At 41.0% G+C, this 21,318-nt stretch overlaps 1 protein-coding gene across 2 annotated transcripts in view; it reads right to left on the bottom strand.

Moving 5' to 3' along the window:
- LOC133446171 (glycosyltransferase-like domain-containing protein 1) overlaps positions 1-20,684 on the bottom strand; it is a 49,675-nt gene extending 28,991 nt beyond the window's left edge. For both annotated transcript variants that reach the window (XM_061724084.1, XM_061724085.1), the window contains exons 1-2: positions 20,650-20,684; positions 2,285-2,475 (exon numbers count right to left, since the gene is read on the bottom strand). In XM_061724084.1, the coding sequence (XP_061580068.1) occupies positions 2,285-2,475; positions 20,650-20,664 (206 nt within the window). In that variant the 5' untranslated portion in view covers positions 20,665-20,684. The remainder of the gene's footprint in view (positions 1-2,284; positions 2,476-20,649) is intronic.
- Between the last annotated feature and the right edge of the window lie 634 nt (positions 20,685-21,318).

The raw sequence follows: 21,318 nt of genomic DNA, 5'->3' as shown, positions 1-21,318 counted from the left end.
ACCAGAGAACAAGAAGATGTCTAAGAGGAGTTGTTTATGTTACTAGATTTTGTACAAAATGTACAAAACTTTGTTAAAAAGAAAAAAAAAACTAAAGTCTTCTCTTCTTATGTTCCTGCCGCTGGACTCAGACCAGGGGCCTCATGTACAAAGAGTGCGTGGAATTCTTGCGTATGCAAAAAAAAATTAGGATGTTCAAAACTGTGCGTACGCCCAAATCCACACTTGTTTCTTTGAACATCACAATCAACGTGGAACCGCCCTGTCTGCTCACTCAAGTAGATCCATTTGAATATGATAATGAGGATAAATATCCATTAAAAACCGCTCATCCTTAACAAGGAACTTGAAAAAACAAGTAAAACAAATAAAATAAAACATGGGCTACTAATAATAATAACTAATAATACTGATAATAATACTAAGAATACAAATATTGATCATAATAATACTAATAATACCAATATTGATCATAATAATACTAATAATGTTAATAGTAATAACACAGAGGCTGTATTGTGTCGGGGTTGTGTGGAGGAACTCAGGGTCGTATATTTACAGCGACGTGAAAGACCACCACAGATGAAATAACGGTGATGCAGTTGTACGGTGAGTGTAGGATGCAGACTCATGAAAACAAGGACAAACAGACTCAAACACAGCTTCTATCCTCTTAACAAAAACAGGAGCTAATGAACAATAACAAAAAATGATTGTATGTTGATGAAAGTTCTTGTAATGTCCGTATGTACGTTGTTGTATGTCTGGAGGAGTGAATGTGTCTAGATATAGATATATATATATATATATATATATATATATATATATATATATATATATATATATATATATATATTTTCATTTTATTGATTTATTTTTCGGATATTTTATTTTTTATATGATGCACTGACTGGAGAGCACTTTTAATTTCATTGTACACAGTGACAATAAAGATCGATCTATCTATCTATCTATCTATCTATCTATCATACCATACACTTCTCCCACTCACTTCAGGTGCTGAGATAAATTAGTCAAGTTGTTGCCTAGAGCCGACAAAGACTGCAGACAAACCTTTCAAGCTGACTGTGGTTAGCACGACGCACACTTCCCCCACTTAGCTGCATGACTGTTTGACATGCTGAAATAAACTAGACAAACTTAAAAGCAGAGACTTGCATGACAACCAAAGAGGTGCCTTTGTGACCTTTCCAGATCGAGCTGCTGCAACACTTGCTTATGTCTTTCCCCCTTGGCATTGTGTTAATACACACCAGCAAACGTCTGCACACCTGCTGATGCGTAAATCCTTAAGGGCTCATCATTTTTGTGTTTAAATAAAAAAATGATACAGTTAAAAAACAAAAGAAGTCATATTACAATGATTTTTAATATGTTTTTCCACAAAAAAAAACAAAGAAAACCGAAGGAATATAATTGTTGGTACTCATCTTTGCACTTAAGAAGCCACAATTGTTAAAAGTTTGTTCAAGTTTTTTCAAACATTGACTCATGACGTGGTGTCATTTTCAGTCTGCAGCAGGAGGAGTGGTTGAAAAGGTACAGTTTTAGATAAATAACGATGAAACAAACCGTTCAGAGAGGAGCTTCTCTGTACATGTCGGTGATGGCTCAAGGCTCAGTTTCAGGCCTCATGCAGTTGTCATTGTATATGTTCTCTTTGAAGTCTTATTAAAAAATATTTTATTCTGTTTTAGCTGCTGATATCAATGTTTTTTTCGGTTATTTAAAAACCTGGATATAGCTCATCTTTCTTAACACCAGCCTGAATGAAAAAGAGGTTATTAATATTTGATTGTTTATCAATTAATTTTGAAGAATTGTACCTCAGTCTTTTCGCAGGAAAAACTGGAAAAACAGGAAATAAAATGTCACAATGGATGCAGTGTTCTGCACAGCGGCCTGCATAATTTTTCTGTTTACATTCAGTGAATATATAAAAGATATTGAGAGGAAGCGTGAGTCACTTTGAATCTGAACCAACGTCTTTCAGACCCGACACTAAAACTGACACGTCCTCTTTCCTGCTGCATCCTACATAAATGTGCAAACATTACTCTGAATCCAACACGACTGATGCCACGTTTCAGCAAACACGCTGTATACACTTCTATTATTCGTGTACTTTTATTTTGTTCTTAGGTTTATTTCAATGGTGTTTTTACTGTTTAATTTGTTAACTCCAGTGCTTTCCCTTATGGGGATCTTCCACCCATCTTTAACCAAAGCGAACTCCTGAAGGAGTCACCTGTGTGAGCCTCACCTGTATGATGGACAGGTCGGAATGGTCTGGCTGAAGTACAGCGCCGCCGTTCTCGCCCTCCAGTGCCATTTCTTGGCGGGCAGCGTGAAGACGGAGCAGTCGCGGACATTTTCCTTCAGCAGATCGATCAGCTGTTTGTGAGAGCCACCGTAAAACGCCTCCACCAGGAGAACGCTGGGAGACCCGCCGACCTGACGGAGAGAAGACGGCCGTCAGCGACTGACATATCCGTGATGGAGGGAAGGAGCGTCACATGAGCGCACATCTGTCACATTCCCATTACAATTTAAAATAACAGGAACTGCAAATGCAAAACATCCCCAATGAAAACCTGCTCATGTATCAATAAACGTTTGTGCTCAAATCAGGTTTTTCTCCGGGAAGTTAAAAAGTAATATTTCATAAAACTGCAGCGGAAACCAAGAAAACCAAGAAAATTAAAACCAGTGGACGTCAACTTCAGGACACTTGTTCCAATCAATATCTGATGGGGGGGGGGGGGTTGTACCACATTAGGTAAATTATACTAGGCAATAGGGCTGTTCGATTAATCGATTTTAAATCGTAATCGCGATTATGTAATTAGAACGATGTTAAAACGTGAAACTCGTAAAATCGATTTTTCACTTTTTTTTTTTTTTTTTTTTTTACCTTGTCTGCACACATATTAATGATTGATACCATATTAATGATTGATGGAAATACCTCTCAATACCTGCGACAAGTGCCCCATGGGAGAGGCTCTTTAGTGTAGGAGGGGGCGTTGTAACATGCCACCGGGTATACCAGCTCGTGTTCCTTGCAAAAAACTTGCAAATGTGAATAGTAAATGTAATGAGTGACATTACACACCTCTACCTCCTTCATGGGTTGCATTATTATTTAGCATGCAAAGAACCAGTTTAGTTTAATTAGAAAATGTCTTGTTTTATTTAATTGGAAATATAACTTACTGTATGTTTGCAAGTGCTGATTTGCTGATTTTTTTTTCAGAGATAAAACTTTATATTTTATTATATTTTTTAAAACTTTTTTCAACTTATTTTACAGAGTTTTGCACTTTATTCATTCATTTTTGGTTTAATAAGAGCAAAGTTTGCACATAAAGCCCAATGGGGCAAATGTTCAATAAAAAAACAGCATATTTGAAATAATTTATTTGCTTTTTGTCAATTCACAAAATAATCGTAATCGAAAATCGGATTTTGAGAGAAAAAAATCGAGATTTTATTTTTGGGCAAAATCGAACAGCCCTACTAGGCAATAATTGTACAATAAGGGGTTTGGACCTTTCGATGGCGGCCAGCATGTCAAATGGAGCAGCATCGTCTGAGCCGTTTAACGCAATGCACTGTATTAATGTTAACGCTAGTAAAACTTTGTGATCATCGCTGGTCTGGAAGGGTCCGAGGATGAAGCTCGGCCAGATGCCCCCGCGGATCGGCTGACGATCCAAGATCCACAGTGGATCATTTCAGGGCCTCCACAGCACCAGGCCCATTGACCGTGGATCCTTGAAACAGAAGACTTGAAACAGATTTGATCAGAATTAGGGCTGGGCGATATATCGAGATTTTAATATATATATATTGATATATTTTCAAACACGATATGGTACGAGACAATATCGTTTATATCGATGTAAAAAAAAAAAAAAAAAAAATTTATTTTTTTTTTAAATGATTTTGATATAGCTTATTTTGTGACAAATTGACTTGAATGTTTTATTTGAGATTTGCACAAATGTTTTGTTATTTGCACAACTGTCAACCTCAGTGGAAAAGTCTGCCTGTTACTGTCTACATTGTATTAATTGCACAGTGTATTTTAATTTAATTGTTATGCAGGAAAGGGATATTTGTTTTATTTTATTCAAGAAGCATTTTTATTCTATATATGCAGGCAGTTTATTTTTATTTCATTTGTTTTATACATTTTGATATTGTGCAGACCTCTGTTAACAAAGGTACCTGTGTGACATTTGGCACGAAGCTTTGTATTAAAACTGACTGTTTTTTTTAAGGGTTTGCCTCAGAAAAAAATGAAGCTAACAGAGATGCTATGCTGTAATGCTTTGGGGGAAACCCCAATTATGGCACAGAAAAAATATCGAGATATATATCGAGTATCGCCATTCAGCTAGAAAATATCGAGATATGACTTTTGGTCCATATCGCCCAGCCCTAATCAGAATGAATGCGAATAAACAATATTAATTAGCATTACGGGGCTAACTGTGATTAGCACCATGTCTAAGCTGATGGCCGCAACGTTACCGGAACATTCATGCGTTGGTCTCTGGTGTAAATACACACTTCCACAAAACCTAACTTTTAGGGCAAAGTCCTAACTTTATATCTGCCGGTCGAATCCAGAAGGCAAGGCAGGCTCATCTTCCTCGTTTCAGCGAGTAAATGAGCAACTTTTCCTCAGCAAGCAGTTAACTCTGCAGCAACAAACCACAGGAACCCACTAATATCCATCTATTTGTGCATCCTTATAAGAGTCCATTATGATGCGCAGTGGTTTACGTTGCCAGCGGCAGGAAGTGGCCAGCTTACAGTCCCCAAGCCCTCCATCCTTCCACCGAACTCCCTCCCAGCGATTTCCAGTCTTCCCTCCATTTAGCTGCCCACAATGGGAGCTAATGATGCTGCAGCAGCACTCAGCGCTCGCCCACAGACGGCCCAATCAGTCGATATCTGCTGCCTGCAGCTCGCCAGCACCACTCATATCTGGAGAAGGAAATGAGCCGTTTGTGCTGCTGCAGGACAGATACCGCCGAGGCGCCTCCGAGCAAACGTCTCAGAAGTAAAAATCTGATTGAAAACCAGAGCACAATGTCTCCCTTTGTGCTAAAAATTGTCCAATCTGTTTCCTGAATACGTCAAAATAATGTAACATATGAAAATGTGTCGGTGGGCTGATTAAGTCACGCTGACGGACCTTTTGGCCTTTAAATGAAAAACCGATGAGTCGTTTCTGTTCAGGCCTCGGCGTTCACAGATTTACACGATACGGACCCCCGCAGCGCCAAAAGCATCCAATAAGTTATTATTAAAGAAAAATAATCAGAAAAGGACTCCCTGGCTTTGTCTCTGACCAGCTCAGGAGCCACCGTTTGTGAGGGTCTGAGACCGAGACGAAGCAGGCTGACGAAATACTGAAAAAACAAACCAGTTATTATGACAAGTGAAATGTTTCTGATCTTGTTAAAATGTTCAGATAAATCACGAAGCCAAACAAACGTCCAAACATACAATCATGATTAAATCCACAGCAGGCGGTAAAAAGCTGGAACAACAGAAGCTGACAAATCACCAGATAAAAACCCAACTAACAAGGAAAATAAACGCAAAAAAATACATAAAAGCTGGAAGATGAAGGAAGTTTGATTATTAAAACTGGCAGAGGAAACATCAGTTAAAATTATACAGTGGATGTATAAAAAGACTTTAATTTTAATTATAAAACTTGAATATCAATAAGAAGCAAATAGGACAAAAATTCACAAGAAAAACAAAGACAACAATTATACTTTTAATAAATCTTAATAACCTACAGAAACAGAACAGAAAAATACAAATAAATTATATATATATATATATATATATATATATATATATATATATATATATATATATATATATATACACACATATACATATACATACATACATACACACACACACACACTAGGGGTGCAACGGTTCAGGTAGCCCACGTTTCGGTTTCTAGACCACGGCTTTGGTTTGTGTTATGTGCATAAAGAGACCTTTTTCCAAAATTATCTGTTTATTTTGCTTGTCACTTTTCAAAATGTAAATTACTATAAGTCTTTTAAGTCAACAGCCTCTTAATCTTGACAACTCAGTACAGTTAGTACAGTACAATAGTATAACATATCTTTAAAAAACTTTTAAATGTAAAACAGTTACTGAACACAACACTTTTAAATGGTAAACTGCCTTTTATTCCTTGACTACCTGTATACACTATACAGTAGTATAAAATATGTATAAATATGATAACGTTATTGAAATGTGTGCAGGAGTTTTTTTCATTAGGTGACGAAAGCCCACATCTCCGACCACCGAAAAGGGCTGCAAATCTTTAGCAATGAACGCTCCCACTGCACGGGTTATTTTCTAGTGTTAATCTGAAGTGGCACTATAGGTACAGTTGTTGTTTTTTCGCTGGTGTTACCTTATCGAGTCGCTCGACTGTCCTGTGTGCAAAAAGCGTTACATCAGGGTGTTGACGCTGGAGATGACGCTCATATTGCTCATGTTTCCTTTTAGGTATGGGACATGTTTCAAGCAATGTTTACAGACAGTACAAGTTCTGTTAACCGTTTTCACTCCATCGTCACACCAGAGATTTCGATTGAAGCCGGTGCTTCTGCAAACTTTTGTCTCTCAATTCCCCCGCTTGTGATCGCCTGGGGGAGTGGGCGGAGCTAGAACAGTGACTACGACTCGCGAGGAGCGCTTTTCTTCAGCAGGCTGACAGGCACACACAAACACGCGGGTTGTAAAGCATTAATGCAAAATTAATGGCAAAACCGAAAATCCGCGGCACACAAGGGCGTATTGAACCGTGGAGGGCGAACCGAACGGTTCGGTTTTAAACAGAGAACCGTTGCATCCCTAATACATGCATACATATACACACACCCATACAAATATATAAATGTGTTTAAAGGAGCTGTATGTAAGAGCAATAATAAAACGAATCATAAAATGACCCCGATATGTCAACAGACATTTAAAAATCATGTTCATTTCAAATACTTATGTCACTGACAACAGCACTCAAGCGAGGATATTCCAGTTTAAAAAGGAGTTGCAGCCCTCAACTGATGTTTATGTTGTCATTTTTTGTTTTGGCCTGAAGCTCCACCCTCCACCTATCTCCCAATCACCAAGTCAGTATTGTTTCTGAAGCTCCACCCTCCACCTATCTCCCAATCACCAAGTCAGTATTGTTTCTGAAGCTCCACCCTCCACCTATCTCCCAATCACCAAGTCAGTATTGTTTCGGCATCCGGGTTGCCAGCTCGGCTCTAAAGGTGCGGGTATACTTCTGCGTCACACACACGCAGAGCACACGGCGCACCCGTGACGTCGTCACGAATCCTTCGGACTTCTCCGTCTCTCCATTTGGTCGCGGTGCAGTACCCCCCGCGGCCACTAGTTAGCGATCTTTTTCTGAATGGTTTATCCGACTTTTTCCGGTCACAGTAAATCAAAGAGATAAGGACAACTATTGTGCAAAAAACAAAAACAAAAAAAATCACATATAAACGAAGAAAAGAGCCCTGGAAGTTCACTACTGATTCAAACCGGAAACCGGAAATGCTTCGCTTTCAAACGAACCAATCACAGCCCTCTCGGTCTGCGTGTGGTCGGCGTCTCCTCGACGCGTAGTTACAATTTTCAGGAGGTGCACGTCACTGACGGCGCATGTGACGGCGTGTCCTCTGCGTGTACAAAAACCACACGCCGTAGACACGGCGTCGTTTTGACACAGAACCATAATTCAGCCTTAATTATGGCAGCCATGGCAGCCTACGTTCCTGCTGCTTTCTGCAGCCTACCTGGCAACCTCTGGTCGGGGAGGAGGGGGAGGGTACACGCCGCTCAACAATATTTTGAAAGTGACTGTAGTACCAGATTTGGCCATTTCTTACAGACGGCTCCTTTAAATGTTGTCACAAAAATTATGCACCAGCAATTAAATTCTAAATTAACTGGAATCCAGCTTAAATGGGACCTATTATGGCATCTAATACATATTTTAAGGCCTTGAATGTCTTAAAAACAAGCTTTTGCTAAATAAATGAGAAATTCAGCCTCTGAGCCATGTCTTTAGCATCCCAGTCTCTAACCTCATTATCTATGCGGGATTCTGAGTGGGCGGGGCTATTATAATGAGGCTCTGTGCTGATTGGCGGCCTGAATGACGAGATACACCGCTACGAAAAAATGGCGGAATAACGTTGTTATGTAACATGGCTCATCCAGGCGGCTGTACAGACACTGCAGAATTTGGTTGCTTTCCTCCTCCGAGTTGGCAGGCTGAGGGGAGACTTTATATATGTTAAAGCAAGAGAAAACGTGTTTTTCATAATAGGTCCCCTTTAAATAAAAACTGAACATACACACGCTTAACTTTCTGATATTTGATCCCAAAATCAATCGGTGCTTCTGTAGCAAAACCAACCGATCAAATACAGCTCAGGTCTACACATGCTGGCGTTTACTGCACCCTGCAGAGACAAGGCTTCAGTTGTCTGCAAGTACTTTAGATCTGATCAAGGAGATGTGCTGCAGAAGAGGGGCCACTCAAATCCTGCTCTTACTCAGCTGTCACCAGAATACGCAGAACCATGAATCACGACAGACATCTAGAGAAGCACCTCTACACAAAATGTCAAGTCATGAGGAAACTGGTGATGATACTTATCAGAGCTCTTGTCAAGAGAAATGTCATTCCCTCTTGCCCTTATTGTTGTTAAGATGTCCTGCTAGACAAGAGCTTAAATGTCGTAATTCACCCACAAAATCAAATGAGTCATAGCCGAAGCCGAAGGTGTTGGTTCATCAAAGGGATCGATCCCAGCTTTCAGAGCAAGAAGAGAATGTGGACATGAACGTTCCAGACCAGCCAGATGTGTCCTAAGTGATGGGATCTGAATCCATACTTTGGCCACTTGTGATTGAATCTCCCAGGATGCATTTTTAATCCCATCTCTGAGCGGGTCAGAGAGCCGGTTCCAAGTCCAGATAGCCGAAGAAGCCTGTGGACGGCACGGACGTCCAACATATTTAACAACTAACCTAAATCAATATGGTGAACATGGTGATCAGCTGTGGGGACCTCTACAGAGGGAAGAGCCAAAAGAAGAAGCTTGATAGAGTAAAACGGTTCTCAAAAGTGTCCCTCTGCTGTTTGGTATCATGGCGTCCACCACTGAACCTGGAACAGGGACAGCAAAGGAGACTGTCTGCGGACATCAGAAACAACATTCTGGACCAGCATGTTAAAGGTGAAGACTAGAAGACCGTCTCCAAGCAGCTGGATGTTCCTGAGACCACAGCTGGAAATGTAATTCAGAGGTTTAGGCTCCAGAGGACTGAAGACAACCTCCCTGGACGTGCACACCATAGGACAACTGAGGACAAACTGAAGAGACAGATCAGAAACCAAAGAATCCAGAATAACTTCAAGGTCCAGGTCCATCAGCGTCAGATCACACCGTCCATCACTGTTCTGACCGAGGAGGACTCCACTGTTGGACCGGAATTTGTCTAAATGCATATTGACAAACTACAAAAGTCTGGGAGGACGTTTTTTGGACAGATGAGACAAGACCAGAGCTTTTGGACCAGTCCTATCATCTCTATGTTCACAGATACAGAAATGAAATACCATTAACACCTTCTGGAGACAAATGTGTTGTCCAAAGTCAAAAAGCTTGGTATCAGCTGCACGTCATGGGTCCTGCAACAGGACAATGACCCAAAACACAACTAGAACCAGCCCAGAACCACTCAGAACCAGACAGTTCAGAGTGGATAACAAAAGCGTGCAGGACAGATGGGTGAGCGTGAAGACAGTGGAAAGTAAAACCCATCTGAGCGTTGTATTGATCACGCTGACAGGAAGCGCGTTAGTGAAATCGATCATTCCACCTCCAAATCAAAGAGTCCCTTTGAACCCCGGCGGGGGATTCCAGATCAGACTCATCTCGCCAAGGCACCTTTCCTCCCACCGTCGCGACCGTGGAAGGCTGTCAACATGCACGCAACAAAGGGTTAATGTGGGCGTTTCCCTGCCAGGGAATCCCCGAGCAGCTGAAGCGAGCCTCACCTGAAAGCCGACAGTGGAATCTCGCTTCAAAGGCGTGGGCGCCGCTCATCCCGATGATGTCACATGCAGCAACGCTGCAGCGGCTTCGGCCTGCCGTTCCACCATTCAAACAGCACATCTGCCTCCTCACCACATAAACATCTGCTTCACACACTTCCTGTGTGCCAGCAGAGTGGAATGACTTCGGTGACGACACGTCGTGGAATGAATCAGCAGCGAGTCCCTCCGTTACCAAGCTGTTTTCACTCTGACTCTCAAGCATCCTGCACTCTTCTTTCTGACGCTTCACGACTCACTTGGAGGTGGAAACCTCAGCAGAAGCTTTTTCTTTGCACACAACACATCACACGGCTGGTTTCAGTGTCTGATCAGCGTGAAATGCCAACGGCTAATACCTCACGTTGACTTTCAGGCAGAAGCGGCTCAAATTAAGGTTCGAGGTTTGAGGTTTCAGGTCTGCAGCTCTTTGAAGACGTTAAAATTAAAACCCGTTATTCCTGAACAGAGTTGAAGGTTTTATTTCTAGGCACAAAAAAACGTCAGCTTCCTCATCGTTTTCTAATGTTTGAGCTTGTTTCAGTCCCTTTGCATAAAGTTGCTTTCATCAACGAAAATTATGACTAAATATCATCGTGAACAAACCTTTATCACCTGAGGAGAACGAGACGAGACGCAACGAAAATAATGGTCATGTGACAATAACAATAATTAAATACATAATGCAATATTGTAGACGAATAAAATGGAGACTAAAATGTAGATTACAAAATAAAAACTATACTTAAATGTCTCTTCATTTTCATTGACCAAAACGAGACGAGACGAAATGTTGTAACAAAGATCCTTAATATACATTTGTTAAGTTGTTTCCTCTCGTTTAGTCGCTGCTGCTGGGTGACGTCACATGCAGCTGCAGTGGTTAGAGGCTGATGCCATTAACGCAGAGCTCTAGGTTAACGTCAATAGAGAAAGGGACCGATGGCCGGCCACGCCGGGATCTTCTCTGGGGCTGGGTGAAGAAGAAGAGATGACCTTTGGATACACTTTCCCTACATAGACGTGGAAAAGAAAACCAAATGTGTCGTTGAAAAAGAAAAAGATGGGGAGAAAGGCAGCCACAAAATCACAGGAAAAATTAAATACGTTTTAAACTCAAATTAGAGCATTTTATGTATCTGGAATAGGGCTGCAACTAACGACTATTTTAATAGTCGACTAGTCACCGACTATTGAAACGATTATTCGACTAATTGGATAATTAGTATTTTTTTTTAAATTTAGTATGAGGTTGCTTTAATTATGTGGCAAATGATAATAAACACAAGAAAGATGGGCACTAGAGCCCCGCTATAGCGGGACTGTTTTCTTCATCCTGCTCCCGCCCTCATCCGCAAAACTCTGAGAATTAATGCCCGCACGGCGCACAATAATAGAGATGCATTGATTTAGTGTCTTCTCCCGTCCCACAAGAGAAATGTCCAGACAAATCTATCTGATTTAATGTTAATATGATCATTGTGGAGTTTGATGCATAATTCACAGTTCATAGGCACCTGACTGAAAGTTAGATGCAAATCCATCAATTGTCATCATCACACAAGCTTTTTCGACTTTCGCGTAGGCTGGAATTGGGAGTGGCTCAAATAATACTAAAAAATAACATGAAATAAACAAAGTTAACGAATAAAACTAATTAATTTAACAAATGAAAATAGGCTTAATATCTTACCAAGGCGAGTCCATTTCGTTCAACACTCCGACGTGCTTTCTCTTCAATTGCATTACCGACGTGCTCCCGGGAAAAGCAAGGTCGGATCTGCAAACCTTGCAAGTCATCTTTTTATTCGCCGTATCAAGGCTAAAATGCTCCCAAACTTTAGTAGTTTTATTACCCGCAGCTGCACTATCGTGCATGCGCGACTCTCGGCATAGATTGTATTGAAGTGAGATGCCTCACTCCGTTGGAAAAATGGCGACAATTGTCGACAATGGAATTCATTGTCGACAATTTTGATTATCAATTTTTGTCGACAACCTCGGCGAATCGTTGCAGCCCTAATCTGGAATGAATGTATTCTTGAGTCTATAAGGTAACAATAATATAATAATAAGATAACCTTGTTTGAATTGTAAAATGGGTTTGGCTAAATACAATCTTTGACTCAAACTAGACTAAAATGTCATCAGTTTTCATTGACTAAAACTAGACTAAAATGGTCATGGACAATTCTGACTAAAATAAGACTAAAATGCTCAAACTTTTAGTCGACTGAAACTTGACACGACTAAAAGGAGTATGAACGTGACTAAAAAGACTATACTAAAATTGAAACAGGCTGCCAGAAACAACACTACCTTTGCACTGTTGAACCTTTTTTATCGAGTTTTTATTTATTGAATTGGTTTTATCCTTTTGTATGGTGTCTTGGTTTGGAAATCAGTTTCTTAAAAATAAGAATAGTCTAAACCAGATAGTGAAGTGGTCCAGTAAGATAACGAGAGAGCAGCAGATGAATTTGGGCATGCTGTTTTGCAGACAGATACAAAGGCTGTCTGGATCTATTTTAAAAGACACCTCTCATCCACTACACAAGCAGTTCCAGCTACTTCAGTCAGGACGCAGATATAGAGTACCAAAATGCAAAACCAAACGTTTTAAACATAGTTTTATACCTACTGCCATAACCCTCCTAAATAAATAGATACGGTTTTAGACTTTTATATTGTGTGTACTGTTGCTGGACTCGCTAGACCACCTTATTGCAAAGCAAATTTACCTTCGGGTACAATAAAGTTCAAGTTGAACTGAACTTTGCTTCCAGAGATGAGATGAAATGAAAGGTCGTAGGTGCCAATCCCATTTATCAGCACCAAATGATCAGCTGATAGTTCATCAGGTCAGTAAATGTATCATAAGCACAGCCAAGCAGAGAGTTCAAAGAAACCCAGTTCCTCCGAGTCAGTGAACACACCGCGACGACGCAGCAACCAAATGGGTCTAGGGCCGTTTGTGAGAAAGTGTTCTTGTTTGGACCCGTGAAACGCTCGGTCGGTCACAGCCCAAGTTCTGCTCTGTCTTAAAAGACAACGCAGGTGACAGCTGTCGCCATTTATTTTATTTTTTTCCATAAAACACAAACATTTGTCTCAAACATTGCCGCTTAACGCTCACTTCCGGACGCCAGCGTCGCTGCCTTCTGCTTCTCATTCTGAACAGATGAATGTTAGTATACCCCCTCCCTTTTGCTTTCTGACAAACGTGGTCTCATTAGGTTTTATATAATCCAGCCTGTAATTGGTGGACATCTGTCCAAAACTAAAACGCGTTTGCCAGCAGCGTAGGTTGTGTGGAGGCGGGTGTTACGACCCATGGCCTCTTCATGCGTAGGAACCGACCAAACATCTTCAACCACGGAGGTTTAAAGACAATTTCGTGCTGCTAAAAACGTCTCTCACACCTTTTTTCATCCTCTTAAACAATAACTTATCAACAATATCTTTTTGCCACAACAAAATGATCTTATTGCTCCATTTCCAGTTGCAGGTTTTACAAACGGACCAAGTTTTAGACCGTTAGCACAGATTAACTGTAACTGGTCTTGATAGATGGCTTACCGTTAAACGTGCCAAAATAAAACAGACCAGAACAATTAATAAATGGGAATAAAACCGTAAAATTGGAAAGGATCAAATCAGACAGGTTAAATGTACCGGCCCTTTTCCAGTGTCTTAAAAACAGTCCGGTCCTCTGCCAAAAACACCCATGAAACTGGATGGAGGTTCTCCTCGTAAGCATAGACTGTATACACTTTATAGCGACTGTAGACTGTATAACGCTTATAAAGACTGTATAAAGTGAGTAGCGAAGAAGAGAAGTGAAAATGGAGGAGCATGTGAACGTTGTTGGTCCAGTGAATTTACACTTCTAAATTACCCCAACGGCACCATTGATAAAGGTAGAGGAATATGTGTTCTTTGTGGAAAGGAATTAGCTTACCAGCTAAAGTTTAACCTACCACATAAACGCAATGCACCCAGGCGCGAGCACAGCTACAGCTAACGTTAACAGCAAAGATGTTGATGCAATTCATCAAGCCACAGCAACGCTCTTCTCCAAACTAAACTCGAAGAGAGCACCCGCACATGCGCATGTCTGCGACCGAGAGGCTGGCGAATGTTCTTGCCAAGTGGATGTAAATGGCTAGGACTGCATCTTTTCAAGTCTGTTAAAAGAAAAAAACTTAATAAAGCCACTTTTTTGTTGTTATATATCAATCTTTTGATTGGCCACAATAATGTAATGACTTTTAAGGAAAACACCTAAATTGAGGGCTTTTTTCAGCACTTTTTAGGTGAGATTAAAAAAGATTAGTTTAACGCTCCCAGCGACGCTCTTCAGAAACCTAAAACTGCAGATTATTTGTCCAATTGTGTTTAAGTCAATGATTCATTCACAGTATATTTATATCTATGGCGGTGACCGAATGTGCGGTTGTGCAAATGACACTGGCACAAAATGGACTGGTTAGCGGTCAGAACGGGCACGGCCCTTGGCCGGCAGTCGATGCATCTCTAATCTGACGCGTTCACGGCCCCGCGTGCTGCATTCAAAACACAGGGATTCAGACCGCTCCGGACGAAGCAGGACGAAAATGCAGTACGTCGCCACGCTTAATACTGAAAGCCGTGTCTCCGGTGGCCCCTCATCGTTACCCACCATGCCCTACCGAGGAGCTTCAACATTAAACATTTTTTATTTAAAACAGTGCCCAACAGTGCAACCCCTAAAGATGCCTGGACGGCTCGCTGGCCCGCAACCTTGTCAGAGTGGTAGAGCGTCGCACTTGCAATTTCAGACGTCAAACACACCAAGTTCATGCTTATTTGGGAATACCATTTTCCATGCAAGGAAAGATCTACTATTTTTTTTTGGTCTAAAAGCCAAGACAACATTAAACTTGACCGACTCACATATGCAGGAAAACCCTTTCACATGAGGACGCCGATGTTCAATGTGAAGAAAGCTTGAAATACGTCCCCTGAAGAATGTGGGTCATACTAGCAGAGTATAAACTCCCAAGTACACACCGCAAACCTGGTCTACTTGGACCCAGGAAACGGCAAAGTCTTGGATCTTTTTTCACCGTCACTACATAATTCCCAGATATAGCAACTTGTGAAACTTTCTTTAAGGTAAAAAACACTTCTCGAGGAACAACCAAAAAGTAAATCCAGCACTTCAAAGCATCATCCTGCTGAATATAAATGCAATATTAAGATGCAAACAAAGTAGTAGAGCAGGCAGTCTGCAGCCTCTGCTATGCGTCAGTGGTTGGCCGTGGTACGAGGTCGATATGGGTTCTTAGAAATAAAATCATGACAGCTCAGAAAATTCCAGTTGGTAAATCTCTAAAAATGACTGGTAGTTTCCACAGACTGACAACAGTTCAGCCTTGTGTGTCACGCAAACGATATCAAATGTTTTATGAAACATTACAAGCAGCTCGCTCAGTCGAACTGTGCGGAAAGAGTTTGGCGATTGTTGTTCAGTTTCAGTTGGCTCATACATTGAAGACCGAAATTTCCACATAGATTTTCAGATCAACATCTGACATCGTCAACCAAATGGCATTCACAACCTGAGCAGAACTGACAGATACCAAACAAGAGGCAGTGAAATGAAAACTCAACTCTAGAATCTTAGAAATGCGAGTGGAGTACTTTCAGGTTAATGCATGAGTCACCCTCGGTGATCTTCCATGCGAGCTGCGATGCTCAGCTGTTGTCGACAGGCAGTCTGACGATGTTGTTGACGTTGCTTCCTCTCCATCAGTTTCACCTCAAACACCAACCCTAACCCCTCTTGTCTCTGAAACCGTTTAGTGCAGTTACAGCCGTGGTCAGGGCTTCACTCTCATACATATTTAATAGGCCACTGTTTTACTGCTCCACACCACTTTATCCAGCTCATTTCAGTGTCATAATAAAGCTGCATCTCTCCGTGTCAAGCTTGTTATTTTCTCTGGTGTTCAACTTTGTTACTGTCTGCCCTCAGATTTCGTTTCATTTATCCCAGTCGGTCAGTAAAATACCATTTAGAAATCACAGCCCTTTGACGAACAGCAACCCCGTTCTCAGGGTCCCACCAGTGTGTGGACAAACTGCTGACATTGTAAATATAACCATGATTTTTACTTGGATGAGAATCCCCTTGCAGTCAAGTGGCTGCCTGAAGTCTGTAGTCACCATATTTCCCTTCTGGAGATGTTTTTCCCCGGTGAACGCAGCGGAAAATCAACAGGCAGAACGGAGCGGTGTCCGCGGTGATGCAGACTCTGAATTGGTCTGTTGGGGTAAAGATTTACCAGCCAGTCTACGTTCCTACCCTCACCTACTATGTTTTTCTATGGACTATGTGTCTCAGCTGAACCTGGGAATGCCTTGCGATCCCCCCAGATGAGCCGGACGAAGGGGCCGGGGAGGGAAGTCTGGGGTACCGTGCTTAGGCTACTGCCCCCGTGACCCAACCTCGGTTGCAGAGGAGCTGAATCTATGACGTCAACGCAACACCATATGCACTACGAATCAAAGCCCAAAATCTGAAAATCCAAATCTGCAACTAAGAAATCAAAATCTCTAACCCATCTTTTTTAGTTGTGCTTTTTCTTTTTGCATTTGCAAACCTTAAACGAGGGTCCCATCAGCGCAGAATCAATCTACAACCAGGAGGTGGCTCTTAGTCGAGAACTAGTAGCTCATTGGCTACTTCAGGTCTCAGCACCTTACGTAGAAGTCAGAGCGCCAAAAACCCACGGACCTGGAGAGCCAGCAAGCAGCTCACAAGTCGACTTTGTAAAGCAACTACACCGGTAACAACTAGTCAGTGTCTGCTGTCTACATCTGCTCATATAGTCATCCCTGCAGTGCAGCCATCGGGTCTGTATCTCTCCTTTCTCTGTTTTCTCTTCATTCTCTCCGTCTGTTTTCTCTTTTCCTGCTCTGGCCAGCTGGCCTCTGGCAGGAGGGTCCCCCCTTATGAGCCTTATGAGTCCTGCTCAAGGTTTCTTCCCTCCTAAAGGGGATCCCCCTCTAGGATGGAAGAAACCCCCCCAATTTCCCTTGTTATGCACAAATCTGATGCTCAACATAATTTTAAATAAAAAAAGATAAAATAAAACAACCCCATACAATTGTGGTTTTGGTATGGAGACCAAAACTGCTGTAAAGTTGGACATTTTAACATGAATGGAGACAGTGAGTAGGACTAGACTGTTCCACACCCTAGTGGTCAGTAGAGGAACCGCAGGTCTGGATCCAGACCCAGATCCAGAGGAAAATGCAATTTTTCCTACTTCTGGATTGGCAACGGCCCATTTTTGGATCATGACATGTTCCTTTGTTTCTCCATTTACTCATCCCATCGTTCTGATACTAGCTTATCTTGGTGTCATCTATGAAAAAATCTGGATCCAAAACAAGGAAAGCTGTTTTCCTAAAAAGTCGGATATGTATTTCCAGTTCTTGCAGGGCTCTTGGTTTCACATGTGGACAATAATCCTCCTGCCCTCTCTAGAGCGCTCCTGCTCTAGATCACCCGGTCCAGATCTTCCAGCATGTTGATTTCAATCTCTTTCTTTTGGCCACAACATTTTTTTGCTGCATTTCATTCAAATTTATATTGTTTTTCAGTCTAAAGACGAGCTCTTTTATCTGGACGGAGCTGATCAAACAAACACAATCTCAATACATGACATCAACTCCTCCTGATCAATCTTTGATCTGCCTAATTTGAATTAACAATGAACTGGATCACACCTCACTAATTCATACTCTTAAAATATTTATAATATAAGCCAGTTTTTTTTCTGTTAAATTAGAGCAAAGAGTCCATCTGCACTTTGATCAAATATTGATTGTTTTATTGCAAAGTGCTTGTGGTGATGTATAAAGGGAAAAACATGATAAAATTGCTGCTCATCCAGATATTTCTGGTCTTCACGAGACTTCATGCTGTTTCATGTTCACCAATTTACAACTTTCACAATGAACATACAGACACGTGGTGACGACATTACTTCAGACTGCTTTGTGAATAAAAACAAGAACTTCTCTTTTTAGTAAATTACGTAAATCAAAAACTTTCAGGACAGAGAATCTCACAGTTTCAGAGCAAGAGCGAGCGTTGGAGAGAGCGTTTCTGTGACATCAGAAGATCAGAGACCAGTAATTAAAAACTCCCCGAGCGTTTTGGGAGCCAACATCTGGAAATACTTGGGATTTTATGAACTTACCAACAGAAAACCCAAACTAGATGAAACACAGAGCCCAAAATCTGCTGAACAAACATGAAATATCTCAGTGACATAATTTATGAGGAGCCGCGGCAACTGTTCTCACTTTGAGACACAAAAGGATAAAATAAATAAATAAAACTGTGGCGGCATTCAGAGCCGAGGGTCTTGAGACCAAGTCAGAGATGACACTCCTGCACAATGCTATTAGACACACACACACACACACGCACGCACACGCACACGCACAAAACGAACAATTAATAACGGCGTGTTTAGATGACGCAAGCGAACAGCGTGGAGTGAGGGGTGTGCGGTGTTAAATGCAGCAAACATGTCAGCATGTCAGATCATTACTTGGATGTGGGGAAAAAGCAGAGGGCACGAGAAATGATCCAGGCTGAGTTGGATTTGGGAAAGCCCAAGGGTGATGGAGACGGTCACGGGACGCACAGCAGAGAAAAGGGCCGTACTACAGATGCGGTGCGCGTGCCCTCACTCTCAGATATGTTTGACGAGATCTTCCAAGAAAATAACCCAGATGCCAGGCAGGCGACAAGCGCAATCGCTCAACAGTTAGATGGTTATCTGTCAGAAGTGCCCATCCCAAGGAGCCATAACCCTCTCGCATATTGGAGGACCAATCAAGATCACTTTCCTGAATTGGCACAGATGGCACGCAGGTAATAATAATAAGCTGTACAGTAATCCCTCGTTTTTCACGGGGATTACGTTCCAAAAAGAATCCGTGATAAGTGAAACCCGCGAAGTAGCAACCTTTTTTTTTTTTTTTTTTTAACAATTATACAAGGCTTCAAATTGCGGAGATCAGCCCCGCCCCACCGCGACCCAATTAATTGGATTTGAACGGGAGAAAATGAAAAAGGATTATGAAAAAAAATACAATAAGTACAATAAGACAAATTGTGACTGGCGGGTATTTCACTGCACATTTATTTGATTTATGCAATGGGGAAAAAATGTGCCAAATAAATGAAAAACTGCGAAGAACCATTGTTCAGTATGTTATTCGGTATTCGGCCAAGTGTTTATTATTATTAATATATAATTTAATAATATATAATATTTACACACACACACACACACATATATATATATATATATATATATATATATATATATATATATATATATATATATATATATATATACACACACACACACATATATATACATATATATATATATATATATATATATATATATATATATATATACACACACACACACATATATATATATATATACATATACATATATATACACACACACACATATATATATATATATATATGTATACATATACACACACACACACACACATACATATATATATATATATATATATATATATACATATACACACACACATATACATATGTGTGTATGTGTGTATATATATATATATATATATATATATATATATATATATATATATATATATATATATATACACACACACACACGCGCACACACACACACACACACACACAGATATGTGGTGGTTTACATCTGTACATACAGAATCCTTATCTAAATGCATCTGTACCTTAGTGTGATTATTGGGATCTACAGGTTGATTGTACTTTAGTAAAAATTCAAAGTAATGTTAGTCCCTGAGCTGAGTGTTATTAATGAATGACATGTGCATTTTAAACCTGAACTCTATTGGGAGTAGTTGGAATAACCGAACTTTCCTCCAAATTGGTGGAACTGCATCTAATTAACCTGAATTGTACCTACATTGACTGTTTTGAACGTGTTTTCAGTGTAAAGTCACTTGATGCTCCACAAATAATCAAACTTAGGCTGTAACTTTGGTTCTGAAGAGTTTCATTGGTTAAAGAGGACAGCGGTTCACGTTTTCCCTCTCATCTTTGGTTGGGTGTTGCTGCTCTGATCGGGACTTCATGTATCTCCCGGAGAGCAGCTGGTGTGGGGCTGGACGCGGCTCTGCGGGCGCGGACCGTCCGGTTTCTGCGGTTCTGCAGCCCGACCCTGCTAGCTGCCGGCTAGCTCTCCCCGGTAAAGTCGTGGTTTCGCCTGCCTGTCCCCCCGCCGGAGCCTCGCCCCGCGGACCTGGAGCTGCTTACAGCCAGAAAACGATGCCCTGAACCCCCCGGAGGAGGACACACGGCGGACGGAGCCACACGTGTCTCCATCTCCGGCGACACTCACCTCCGACTGCTGCATCTGCGGCTCCGGCTCGCAGCGACGCACGGCCGTGACGTCATCACGTCGCCCCTGGAGCCCGACAGCGGTAAACACGTGGACGCAAACTATATCAAAACTACACTCAAACTACTGGACTGTCTCAGAAAATTAGAATATTGTGATAAAGTTCTTTATTTTCTGTAATGCAATTTAAAAAAACAAAAATGTCATACATTCTGGATTCATTACAAATCAACTGAAATATTGCAAGCCTTTTATTATTTTAATATTGCTGATTATGGTTTACAGTTTAAGATTAAGATTCCCAGAATATTTAAATTTTTTGAGACAGGATATTTGAGTTTTCTTAAGCTGTAAGCCATGATCAGCAATATTAAAATAATAAAACGCCTGCAATATTTCAGTTGATTTGTAATGAATCCAGAATGTATGACATTTTTGTTTTTGTGATTGCATTACAGAAAATCACAATATTCAAATTTTCTGAGACAGTCCTGTATATCAAATGGCCCATTCCCCCAAAAGTTAAGGATACTCATGTTAAATTGATCAATAAAATGTATCCAACCGCTGAATTTTTGAGATAAAGAATTAAATTTGAAGTTGACCCCTGTGCTTTTTGTAATGAATCTGAAGAATCACTTGATCACATGCTTCTATTGTGTACTGTCT

Source organism: Cololabis saira, chromosome 6 (assembly GCF_033807715.1).
Source record: "Cololabis saira isolate AMF1-May2022 chromosome 6, fColSai1.1, whole genome shotgun sequence".
Classification (NCBI taxonomy): Eukaryota; Metazoa; Chordata; class Actinopteri; order Beloniformes; family Belonidae; genus Cololabis; species Cololabis saira.
Note: the sequence above shows the minus strand (reverse complement) of the source record. Positions and strands in the feature narration are given on the sequence as shown.